The sequence below is a fragment of the Anabrus simplex genome, chromosome 3 (assembly GCF_040414725.1).
Source record: "Anabrus simplex isolate iqAnaSimp1 chromosome 3, ASM4041472v1, whole genome shotgun sequence".
NCBI lineage: Eukaryota > Metazoa > Arthropoda > Insecta > Orthoptera > Tettigoniidae > Anabrus > Anabrus simplex.
This window is the reverse complement of record NC_090267.1, coordinates 57,296,998-57,311,101: the sequence shown is the minus strand read 5'-3', so window position 1 is coordinate 57,311,101 and position 14,104 is coordinate 57,296,998. Positions and strand designations below refer to the sequence as shown.

Below are 14,104 nucleotides of genomic sequence, written 5' to 3'. Positions count from 1 at the left end.
TGTTTTACATCGCACTGACACAGATATGTCTCATGACGACGATGGGACTGGAAAGGCCTAGGAATGTGAAGGAAGCGTCCGTGGCCTTAGTTAAGGTACAGCCCCAGCATTTGCCTGGTGTGAAAATGGGAAACCACGGAACACCATCTTCAGGGATGCCGACAGTGGGGTTCGAACCCACTATCTCTCGAATACTGGATAATGGCCTCACTTAAGCGACTGCAGCTATCGAGCTCGGTAATTGACAGATAAAAGACGAGGCCACCACTTCAAAAAATAATTGAAAACATCTGACACGTAGTTTTCATTAAATAGCGCTTCAAAGTAAGGCAAATTTGTGCTAAATATGGGACGTCACACGCATACTGCGTTATAAGATGGCGTTGTGTTGACTCCCACGCTCAGCTGGAGGTAGTTGTGCCAATCATCAAGGTGGCCTATTTTACTGTAATATAGACCTCCAAAGAAATGAAAAGCCATTTGACTTTTTTTTTTACAACTTGCTTTACGTCGTATCGACACAGATACTTCTTACGGCGAGGATGGGACAGGAAAGGACTAAGAGTAGGAAGGAAGCGGCCGTGACCTTAATTAAGGTACAGCCCCACCATTTGCCTGGTGTGAAAATGGGAAACCACGGAAAACCATCTTCAGGGCTGTTGACAGTGGGCTCGAACCCACTATCTCCCGAATACTGGATACTGGCCGCACTTAAGCGACTGCAGCTATCGAGCTCGGTCATAACAGTTTTTTCAAACATCACTTTAATTTGAATGTTGTGCCGAGCAACTATCCCAGCTCAGTGGGCAATTCATTTAGTGATCTCACTTTTACTCGTAATATTACTTCCGAACTATTAAATAATGTATCTTATTTCTCATATCACAGACCCATAGTACACCGAGTTATGACCCACATTCCATGTGTACCACGTTCTATTGAATATAATGTAATATCCACATAATATTTTCTTTTATTTCTAATAAGTCATCATCATCATCATCATCATCATCATCATTTCCCCTTATCCAACTCCTGCCGGGTCGGGCTATTTATGGCACTTCTCCATCGTTCTCTTTCCTTCCACAATCTTGTCCCAGTCTAAATTTCGTCTTCGTATGCCGCTCTTCACTGATTCAATCCACCTTGTTATAGGTCTTCCTCTTGCTCTCTTGCCCTCGCACTTGCCTTAGTGATGGGCAGTCTGAGACGAAGTCTCGAGATTTGTCGAAATTTCTCGAGACTAGCGCAGACACTATTTCTCGCGAGAAATTTCGAGAGATTTCGGGAGCATTGTCCCCACCTTGTGTGGCGAGCAGCGTGTCGTAGGCCTACAGGTAGCCTAAGCTTATTGCTGTATGTGCCGAGTATGCGAATAGCCAACCACGGGACTTCTCCATGGCGTCAATACGTGTCAAAAACGACTAAGGCGTTCATTTGTTTCATTTCTACCGAGGTCTGTTTCGACGCAGTATAACATAATTATAAAGGATAAGCATTCTGGCATTGTATGCAGCAGTGAGTACACGAATGAGCTGGCTAAGTACAAAAACTGACTGCTACTGTATGTACCCCTACCTGGATACTAGAAACGTGCATTATTCTAACTCGAGACGGGACAAGTTGCGCTTTGCTGTATATGCAACCACCATTACGCATGAGTCGAACGTGTAATCTAAAATGCCTGAGTTTTCTCCAGTTCTTTTGACAGGTAGGTGTACATTGTCATTAGACCCCACATTCAATTCATTCATTCATTCATGCATTCATTCATTCATTCATTCATTCACTGTTTGTTTTTACCGATATTTTGGGGACGAAGGAAATAATTCCTTACAGTGCCATAGAGTATTCGCGTCATAATTAGGTACTTCGGTACATGACGGTGCAATGAGTAATTGTGTCTAATTGTACGCGACAACTTTAAGACGATGTCCGAAAGGCAACGTAAGTCATGGATGTACGTTATTTTGAAGAGATACCACATAGCATAGGCAGCTGTGTTGTTTATTCAAAAGGAGTAAAATACGCCAGCAGAAATACTTCTGGGATGAACCGGCACTTAAGAACAGTAGAGGCGATAGGGGTGGAGGCAGTTGCATTTGTATTCAATTTTAGCCGGCTGAAACTGGTAATTGTTTTTTTAAAGCAAGTTATTCCAGCCCTGTTGTATTTTCAACTCTTACCCTATTTTCTTAAATTATTACACACGTTTTGGCGGAAATGCGCACAAAAAGTCGTTTGTCGCGCCTAACTGATTTACATAGCGCCACAGCAAGTAGTGAAGACTTTACATTTGCATGTGCTGTGAGGAAGGGTAGCAGTCTTTTATTTGCCAAAGTTATGGACAGTGAGGTATGATTCACCCACTTGCCGTGCGCATTCGTCAGTCTGACAGTCTCTTTAGTATCTGTTCTTAGTATGTGGCCCATTAATAAATGATTTTAATTGTTTTATCAAGCCTTATTTCTATTAAATTGAAATACATGTGTAACTGTTCCTTTGATGACAGTTTTATTGTATAGTATTGAATCAAAATCTCAAAATAACTCTTATTACCGCACTTAAGTTCGTAAACTGTCACCTTTCTGTCGAAATTAGCTCAGAGAGCTTCAGAACTTTCCATTTTGTAGATTTTTTTCACTTTTATGTGAACCTCCCCATCGCATTATCCCACAATCCCGGGTACTTATTGTTGTCTGTGCAGTTTTTGCCCCCTCACTACTAATTCCCAATCGCCGTTACTGCTTAAAAACGCATAATATCTATGAAGGGGAATCGTCACAAAAAAAAACTGTGGGTGGGGGCGGTATAATAATACCCACGGTATCCCCTGCCTGTCGCAAGAGGCGACTAAAAGAGGCTTTTAACTTGGGAAAGTGGATTGGCGACCACGGGGCCTTAAGCTGAGTCATGATATTGCTTCCACTTGTGCCAGGCTCCTCACTTTCATATATCCTGTCCGACCTCCCTCGGTCAACTCTTGTTCTTTTCCGACCCCGACGGTATTACAGCACTTGAAGCCTAAGGCCTACGGCGTTTTTCGTGGCCCTTATCTTCCTTTGTCCGACACCTTCATTTTTCGAAGTGTCGGATCCCTTCCATTTTTTCTCTCTGATTTGTGCTGTATATAGGATGGTTGCCTAGTTGTACTTCCTCTTAAACATAATCACCACCACCACCAATTGTCACAGAATACCTCCGGCTTGGTCTGCACCACAAGAAGCTACCCTACCGACAACCATTGCGAGGTATCCAGGCAGGTGTACGTCCTGTCTACAGTTATTAAGAAATTATAATGTAAGGATTATTCAGCTAATATGTCCACCTGAAATAACTCTTGACGCATTTAATACACTGGCATTCTGTTATCACTTTCGTTTATGGTATTAAGGGGCTCATAGTTAAACATGCAGTACTTTTCCAGCCTTTTGACAAAATTTATCGGCACACACGTTTCCAAATGAGAACTGCTGATGATGTACTATCAAACCTACGGTCGTAGTTACTGGGACGTCGCACAGCTCGCAGCACAGAAGAAACGGTCTCGAGAGCGTTGCCCATTACCCCTGTCGAAAGAATTGGAGCAAATCGTGCATTTTAGATTACACGTTCCACTCATGTGTAGTGGTGGTTGCATATGCAGCTACGCACATCTTGTCCCGTCTCAAGTTCGAATAATGCGCGCCTCTAGTATCCGGGTAGGCATACATCCTATCTGCAGTTATTCACAAATTATACAGGATTATTCCGCTAAGATGTCCATCTCAAATAAGTCTTGAACAGTTTAAGATACTGACATTCTGTTTTCACTTTCGTTAATGGTACAATATGGTATTAGGGGGCCACTGCTGAACATGTACTTTTCCAGGCTTTTGACAAAATTTAACGGCTCACACGTTTCCATATGAAAACGTTATTTCACGCAAACACTACTTATGGTACACTATAACGTTTACACTCGTAGTTACTGGGACGTGGCACAGACTGCAACACAGCAGAATCGGTCTCGAGATTCTCGCGAGAGTCTCGAGATCCGTGACGTCAGTCTCGAGAGTATCGAGCGAGAGCGTTGACCATCACTACTTTGCCTCCAGCATTTGCCTTGGAATTTTATTCTCCTCCATCCTCTTTACATGCTCGAACTACCTTAGTTTATTCTTTTCAACTGTCTCATTTAGCTTTCCTATCCCAATTTCCTTTTCATTTCTCACTCTGCCTTTCCTTGTCTTTCCTATCATACTTCTTAGGAATTTCATCTCACTGGCTTGAATTCTACTCTCTTGCTTGCTAGTCAGTCCAAGTCTCAGGTGCTTAAGTCAGTATGGGTACATAGTACATTTTGTACATTATCTCTTTACTTTTCCTTGGTACTTCTTTGCTTCAAACAAGTTTTCTTACACTTTGGTGGAATGCACTGCTCCGCTGTACCCTCCTGCTGGTCTCCATGTCCATGTGCATTAATTCACATCCTAGGTATTTAAAGCTGTCCACAATATTTCCAGACTCTGACTTCCAATTTTCACAGTGCCTTTTCCTTGCCTTTCCCCTCTCGACATCACCATAGTCTTGCTTTTTCTCTGTACTGATTTTCATGCCATACTTCTCCATTTTTTTGTTCAGTACATCTAGTTGTCGTTGCACTTCTTTTGATGTTCTTTCCCCAGATCACAACATCATCCGTAAATAGCAGTATCTTCGTCTCTTTATCTCCATAGGGTTCCTTTGTTTCCTTTACAATTTCGTCCATGACCATAATAAACAAAAGAGGTGACAGCACACTCCCCTGTCTTAGTTCAGTCTTATTCCTAAACCATTCTGTCTTTCCAGTAAGTAAGGCTACGCCATCAAAACGCTGTGACCGTTACAATAATGACAGCCTGCCGATAATTTTTTTCTAAAACTGTCAAAAGCAAGAAAACTATTATCTTTCTCTCAAAATACTACGAACACTACAACTATTATTGTTCATAAGATTATTGCAAGACAGCCTAGAAACAGGATCTTATAATATCAAGTTAATTTACGCGGTATTTCACATAAATGTAAGTTATGTTAAATGTTTAAGGTTTAGGAATTCGTAGGTTTATAGTATTGGTAACATGCTTTCATTCAGTTGGGTGGGGTGTAGGGGGCTGTGTGGTTGATAAGCTCAGTTGTCTAGAAAATAGCTTCCCAGCCGGAAAGCCGAAATTCAAATCCCAGTCGATTCTGTGTTGAGATTTTCATCTCAAAAGTCACGTGGTGTCAGTAAGGACCTCCGGCCAAGACCAAAAGCAGCCTGCGTGGCTCTAGTGCAGTGACCCCAGAAATAACTGGGATAAGTTAGTTATATTTCCTTTCAGGATTTTAACTTAAATTATATACGTATATACTGTACTGGGAATAGTTATGGGGCCAGAGCATGGGAAGGATCTCAGGTAGTGTGCGGTTACGATTGGAGTCGGTATAGAGAAGGATGAATTCGCAGAGCGAATAATAGATGGTAATTAAAATTTTTGACAATATTTATTGATTATCTCAAGCAAATCACCCTGCTTCTCCTTCATCAGAACTAAATTTTCAATTGATCACTTCAGAGTGCAAAGAAATGTATGTGCTGTTGTAATCCGATACATCCACTTGATGTTAATAATGTTCAAAATAAATACCAGTTTCCTAAGATCTCAATACACCCTAAAGTTCATCTACGATCTCTCATATACACTCAAATTCAAAATAACACTCTAATCATAGAACTTCATTCAACCACTTGTTGATTTACCAATATTTTTAAATTGCAAATTAAGTCCATCACTCGTGGTGAAAACCTAAAGTCTTACTAAAATTATTAACTGACATTTGCTTTAGTAATCCTATAGTTCAAATTATTTTTAATCACTTGCAGAATAAATCCTACAGTTCATTGAAGCAAATTACGCAACATTGTTAAATAGTGCACTTGTTATATGACAAGCCCTACAGTTCACCTAGTTATTGTGAAATGATTTCAGTTTACACAACTTCGAAGAGAAACCTAAAGTTCATTGAAATATGACTTGAAGTATCCTACAATTTCTACAAGCAGAATTCACACGATTAAAAATTACGAAGCACTTTTCATTTGATCAACGTAGCACTGTTGAGTGGGTGCATTATTAAAAGGTCAGTTATTGTCTAAGTTTAATTACTCTTTTAAGAAAAGGTAAACTACACTTATATCACCTGTGTTCTGCTCATAAGAATGAAGTACAGCTCTACAGCTTGGTGACTGGGGCTTCTGCGGCGAACAGTCTGAACTCGAACTCAGCACCAGCAGCGTACCATGTTTCATCCCACGACGACACCACGTTTAATCCCTCGTAGATATCACCATTAATCCCTCGCTGGATACCACGAATGTCCCTCGAAGACACCACGAATAATTCCACGCTGGATATGACGTTCTACGTAGTGTGATATTACGACACTTCGCCAAGATTTCCGGTGTTTTAAAAAGAAATCTTAAAACACGGGAAAGTTCAATTGGCACTATACAGCGAGTTGTAGGACTATTAATTATCATTAATGAGTAGTATTTCACACTAAAATAAGTCCCAATGCACAGTGTGTACTCGCACTTTAGCATTATGGCATTAATTACGTGACTTGGAATAGCACAGTCTATGTCACAGTTCGAGCTATAAGTCAAGTTACTGTAGTAATAAAATGGTTTCGCTTCTGCAATCGAAAGCACAGTCTTTCACCACACAGTTTATAAGACATGAAATGAGAAACTAGCACAGTTTATAATCATGACAGATTATGTCGAAATTCAGTATAAGAATAACTATCACAGTCCGTAAAATGCTCGGGCAAATGCAATTAATGTCACTCTAGAACAGTCTCTTGAATCCTAATATTCACTGCTTAAGTGGTTTTTATGAACGAGTTCTCATAATAAGAGTTCATATGACCTAATATCACCATAAAATGTCCTTAATAGTCAGTTCTTATGACACTAATCGAATGTTCAAGGAAAAACGTGAAATTTAGTCACATTCAGTACTATTAATTACTGAATATTTGAGTGGAATAGTACTTCAAATAGTTTACAGTTGTAATTGTACACGAGAAATGCGTCTCAAAATTAATTAAATTGTCACTAATTTTAAGTGTATCACGCACAATTTCCTAGTATGCTTGTCACCGTAAATGATCACGACAGATTTCAAATATATGGGGAATTAACACAGTCCATAATACTGTCGAATAGTAAATTAAACACTGGTATTCTCAGTTCTATCTAACTGCACAGTCTATATCGCAAGATAACTGATTCAAGAAATTCGTAACTCTTATACGACGAAACTAGGTTTGATAGAACTTTATAACATCTCACTTGTCCACGACGCGGTTGAAATTTCACTTACTACGATTTCGCACAAATTCAAAGTTATAGAATATGACTTACACATCTCACGCGAGGCGCGACGAAGCAGTATGACTTCTAGCCATGATCGAGTTGTAGATTTCAACTGACTATACCCTTGAGTCGTTGACCTATTTATATTCTGCTGGAAACGAACTCACTGGGTCAGGCGACAGAGGGGTGGTTGTGCATTCCAAACTTCTACTCGTCATATCTTTTAAATTACTAGGTGGACTGATTTCAAATTTTTAACATTGTGCATTTGATATGCGGGCTACATGTTTGTGTTTGTCTTGTTTTTATCCGTCGAGTCGTTTAGAATTTATAAAAATCATTTCTAGACGTTTCCATGGGGAGGTGAGATACATGTGGCGCTGACGTCACTTGACCTTGCTCCCCTCTCTTGCTGTCTCCCTCACACACACGGAGCAGTAGAGACGAGAACATTCCCTCGGACAGCTGTTTCTTATGTCACAACTCAGCCATTCTTTCATAATTAAAGATTTTATAACCTGGTGTGCCAGGGCCTATGCCTTCCTGGTACAATACACATTGATTACAATTGAATGAGTGGTTTTTGATAGTAGGACCATAATAATGGAACAGTCTGATACGCAGGTCACTTAGTGACGTCTTAACCGACAAAACTACCAAGTAGCTAAAATCAGCTGATAGAATTCTTGGCTACACTGAAGAGCTGCAACGGATAAAGTCGTCACATTTCCTGATCTGGATGGACACAAAATATTCTTAGACACGACCTTCCCCTCGTAAGTAGGCCACGTGTATACCTCGGTCGCAGCTTAACACTATGCTTCTGAACAATTTAACCCTACCGCAACAGACCTAAGAAACAGACAGATTGTATGTAGATTATTTAATTTAATTTACTGCGCGGATCCATCTCTGAACGGTAGTGTGTTGGCCTTTGTTCCCAGGGGTCCCAAGATTGATTCGCGAACGAACTATGAGAATTTTAACCGTCGATAAATCATTTTATTCACTGGCTCTTTGTGTTTTTGTGCTGCAGTTCTCTCAAACTCACCCAGATCACATTCCCACACTAAAACTACACGGAGAATCTCACGCGGCAGACGCCGCCCACCATCCATGGAAGGGTTGCACCATCCTGCGACAGCCACAAGAATAGTATTATTTAATTTATTAATTTTCTCCTACAACTTTGTAACAGTGTATGTTTTCTATATAGTCTACAGAAATGGCAGATAACTAATCCAGACCACCTGCGTAGTGTATGGTATACATAGAATGAATGAATTAAATAAATGATTATTAATAATTAATGCTATCATTGCGCAGTTACGGACATTCAATAGCTGAGGATATTCTGTTCATTAACATCTGAAATACAAATACATACAGTTAGTGGAGTGCAAACTTTACCTAAAATGGAATCTACACTTCTAAATGTCACCAACATATTATATAAAAATACCAGAATGAACATTAATACATAATAATAACTTGTGGCTTTACTCACAGTAGGTTTACGGTCTAGCATCAGCTAGGTATGTCATCAAAATAGACATACATGCCTTTCTTTCGTGTCATATTACATACTGGATACCCTGGAATACACTCATAATTCTCTAGGTGGTGAAATTATATGTAATAATAATTAATTAAAATGATTCCTACACACACTCAGGGTAATTCAAATAATACGGGTAGAGTTTCCATACAGTGGCCTTCTTGTGTCACTTGTTTCCATTAAGCGGCCTCATGAGTTTCCTCGTTGGTTGAACAGTTGTCATGACAACTGTGGAAGAGTTTGTGATCCCGGCCTCCTTTGATCCTCCTCTTTTATCATAAACATAATAGCGTTATCTATTACCAAGCGAAACGAATTATTTATTCTACGTCATGACCGAACTCCAATAGATGCATTCTAATAACGAAACATAAAAAATACTGAACAAGATATTTGTAGTGAGCGCTGACATTCCCTGTCTCTTTACTAAAATCCACCGTGCCTATGTAGGCCTACAGTAACTATAAAAATTCAGAACAATTAAACAGAAACAAACTTTTACACGCGAAGAAGAAGACGAAGAAGAAGAAGAAGAAGAAAGCGTTCGATGTATCTTTAACTACTGACATTTTAAAGAGATGCCAATAATTTGCCCTGAAAATTTAGTAGTTGCCTACTGACACGGGATTTCGTATTTACATAGCCTACCCTTATCGACCAATACTGCTGAAGTTTGAAACGCAGCACTGGTTACAGGAGGCGACTGCCTAACCAGCTTCACCACAAACTCGTCCACTTTATACAGAGATGTTCAAAAATGTACTTGCTGCTCGATAGTCCAGATCTTCATACAAATTTGACTTGCAGGTACAATTTTTGTCACTGAGGGAGAGTAATATTATACGTTTGAAATCACCACCAGCAGCTTCTAAACAACGCCGATGACACCGAACGCACACCGAATTACACCTGTCCGCGTACAAGACGCTACGATGTGAATGGTTCGAGCACATTGTTCGCGAAGATTAGGAGTTTGCAGGGAAATTTGTGTGGCCTGACAAGATGCAATTTAGAATTAAGGATACTGTCCGCCACAATTGTGTCTACTGGTCTCCTGTAAATCCTCACGGTCACGTGGATAAATTATAGCGTTATGTGGTGCCGTTACGCCAGATACACGGACAGCTATAATTCGGTCTGCAGTTTGGTGTCATCGGAATGGTTTAGAAGCTGTTGGCGGTCGTTTCAAACACGTAACATTACTCTCTCTCCGTGCCAAAAGTGGTACCTGCAAGTCAAATTTGTCAGAAGATATGGACTATCAGTTTTGGACCCCTCTGTATATACCGTACATATTATGTTCAATCTGTTTAGTTATTTAGTTCACACCCCTGACAATTAGTCAGAACCAACCTACTCACCTGGTCTGTGGGATGCCGTACTTGATGCCTACTCCAACACGAGGCAGCGCCTTGATCACCTTCTTCACCGTGGCCTGGTCCGGGAACGCGAACATGATGGACGCTGTAACAAACAAAATCATCATTTAACACCTTACAAGAAGAAATAGAAACTAAAATTGAATCTTAGAAATGGCTTTTCCTAAAGGGGTAGTCTGTAAAATTAAATGAGTGACCGCACCACCTTGAACTCATTCATATTTAAAGACAATGTTCCATCCGAAATCACACAAAAATACAACAGGCTACTTCTGAAACTTATAATTGTGGAATCCTTAGCTGAACTCTATCATACTACCCGATACTCAGTATTTTAGACTGGGCTCTATTGCTATTGAATCGATGAAAGAATGATGAATGAACAAAAGTTATTCTTTACGTCACCACCTCATCAAAAGATAAAGTGACCAGAAGGATTCCACATATGCATGAAGTACGTGGAGCTGATGACCGTTAAAGTTCGCTAAACTTTAAAATAAACAACAACACAAATGTTACTTCATACACACTGTCATAAATATAAATCGTCTGTAGACAAGAATAACTTAAGCAATATAAAAATAGATGTTTATCCCGAAATCAAAGAAACGTAGAAGACAGTATTTCTAAATCACGTAACACGAACCCAATAAAATCCTTCTATCACTTCTCAGAATTCATCTCATATAACCGAGCGAGTTGGCCGTGCGGTTAGGGTCGTGCAGCTGTGAGCTTACATTCGGGAGATAGTTGGGCTCGAATCCCACCGTCGGCAGCTCTAAAGTTGGTTTTCCGGGGTGTCCCATGTTCACACCAGGCAAATGGTGGGGCTGTGCCTTAGACCATCCATCCTTCCCTTCCTTCCATCGCCGGAAACCTTCGATGTATTAGTGCGGCGTTTCTTAAATATTCAAAGCGGAAGTCACGACTGCACTCAGGATGTTTTATATTCAGAAACACACTTCTTGCAACGCTGATTCTGGATCCCATCCTTGTATTAGCCAGCAGCCTGCGTAACTGAAATGTGACAGGCTGCCAACTGCCGAGAACTTAGATTTTAAAAGACCGTTATATGATTTTGATAGATTCCACTAATACGCTAAGGGGGAGAGAGCTAATTTTTATTTCATCCAAGATCATTTCGTCGACACATCAGTATCGCACTGTCGAAAGTGTTTGGTAGCTAATTTGGACGAGAGGGACTGTACTCGACAATGGGACGAGCCACCCACTAGTTTAATTTAGGACACACACACGCATTCCTGGCAGCAGCTCATTTCACGGTGCCTGCCCCTCCTGACAGCTAATCACGGCGCTAATGAAGATGTAGCGTCCCCACGATTAAAATAACAACGCCTCTTTCCCGCTTTCTCTCGTCTTATCACACCCAAATACTTGCTTCGGTCAATTTACTTAAACATTCGTGAATAATCAACACAAGTTTACGACGCTTGACACGGATGATTTTCAGTTTTTGCTCTTTTACATCCGGGGCTAGAAACATCACAGACTTCAACCTCATGTACTTACTGTAAGAGTAACAGTTGTCCAATAAGCTATGTTACTGTGGAATTTATACTGAACTAGCGTACTTACCTGTAATTAATTGGAAACTACGTCTTATTTTAATATTCTTGAATTCCCTAAAATAGGATTCTTTAACCATTTTATCAACTCATTTATATTACCGTTAGTCGTCTTTCAGTCCTTAATTTTAAATTTCGTAATTTGTAATGTTTTTATTTTATAAGTTTAGATTTTGTACTTTATCATCAGTGTAGAATGTATTTTTTGAGGGAAATAATTAATTATTTATTTTATCTTTCACATCCATATGGTCAGACTTCTCTAGTTGAGAAGTATATTTATAGCCAACAAGAGGATAGATCACGAAAAAATCCAGATAAGTAATTAATCATTTGTATGATCTACATTATAAAATATTATTTTAAAACTAAAAATGTAATGCAAGGGGAGAGTCGTTTTAATGATGCATAGTACAAATTTAAGTAGACTACAACATTTCTGACCGATCGAGTAGCTGCGCGGTTGGGGTCATGTAGCTGTCAGCTAGCATTCGAGAAATAGTGTGTTCAAATATCACAGTCGGCAGCCCGGAAGATGGTTTTCCGTGGTTTCCAAATTTCACACCAGGCAAAACGCTGGGACTGTACCTTAATCAAGGCCACGGGCGCTCCCTTCGTACTCCCCAATGCTATCCATATGCCGGTGCGACGTAAAACAAATTGTAATATATATATCATCCCTGCGCCTGAGAAAACCGCTCTGTGGTAATATTTTTTGAGAAATAATGACCCGCAGCACAGATATCATAGGAGCGAGAATTCTTTAACAATAGTCACACAATACTGAACCTTAGATTAGATGACAGAACCTTACCGGGCAAAATTTTAAGCTAAAACATTTCACACAGACTAGCGGTTTTTGCAGGGGCAAGGACGATATACTGTACATAGGGTAATTAAAACAAGAAACAACACAGCGAATTCATGAAGAGATTTTGGGAGAAGACGAAGAAGGAGGAGAAGAAGAAGTAGTAGTAGAAGAAGAAGTTTAGATTTTGTACTTTATCATCAGTGTAGAATGTATTTTTTGAGGGAAATAATTAATTATTTATTTTATCTTTCACATCCATATGGTCAGACTTCTCTAGTTGAGAAGTAAAACAAATTGTAATATATATATATCGTCCCTGCGCCTGAGAAAACCGCTCTGTGGTAATATTTTTTGTGAAATAATGACCCGCAGCACAGATATCATAGGAGCGAGAATTCTTTAACAATAGTCACACAATACTGAACCTTAGATTAGATGACAGAACCTTACCGGGAAAAATTTTAAGCTAAAACATAATCAACATAATTTACAGTTATGTTTGCTCTGCCGTAGGGCCTATTTTACACGTTTGCTCCGTTATATAAATTGGACTATCGTAAACCTATTCATTATATTTAAATCTTTCACGGGTCGTTTGGAATCGAAGCATTGTTCCCTGCGAAAAGGCAAGGATTTAACCACCATAGACAAGATGATTCAGTAAAAGAGGTTCTTATAGGTGTACTTTGGTCCATCCGAAAATACGCCATCTCCATTCCCCGCTGGAAGTCTTGACATTTAGGACTTCCACTTCTGAAGGGGGTTGCATGGCAGTCGGCCGAGCATAGGGTTAACCACTCTATCCGACTTATACAGTAGTTCCGAATTTAATTACAGTGAAAACCTCTTCCTCACAATACTCTATGGGTTTTCAAGGTTCGAATGGAGATCCCTTGGTCCAGCTGTGTGAAGTTCCAGTGCAGTCAGACACGATGTTAAAATTAATTTTAAGGAAGAACGCGTAAGTAGAACATATCTGGGAAAACGCGTGGCAGGAAACTAGATTTTTAAATAAATATACTAATTTCTCTCCAACCGTACGTACCTGATACCTTAATAAAAGTCACCCAATATACGGATTTTTAAATTTTTCTTCTAGTGGTATAATGTCGCGCTAACTCAGACAGGCTTTCCGGCGACGACTAAAAGGAGTAAATTAGAGTCCTCGTCCAGAGGCGGTGCTGCTCTTTTCAGATACCCCATCATCATCACCACCACCACCACCACCACCACCACCACCACCACAAATGGAGGTGAGCTGCATGAACTTATTTAACCACACACCAGTTCTCCCACTATTCCTACATTTCTGGCAGTAATGAGAAACGAACCAAAACCCCCGAGGATGCACCTAACAACGCTAACTGTTACACTGCGAGGATGGAC

General features: G+C 40.0%; 1 protein-coding gene across 1 annotated transcript in view; it reads right to left on the bottom strand.

The window, feature by feature from the left end:
* Positions 1–10,398, bottom strand: part of LOC136866997 (neurobeachin) — a 142,173-nt gene extending 131,775 nt beyond the window's left edge. Inside the window, exon 1 of the mRNA XM_067144093.2 lies at positions 10,304–10,398. Coding sequence (XP_067000194.1) covers positions 10,304–10,398 — 95 coding nt within the window. The remainder of the gene's footprint in view (positions 1–10,303) is intronic.
* Between the last annotated feature and the right edge of the window lie 3,706 nt (positions 10,399–14,104).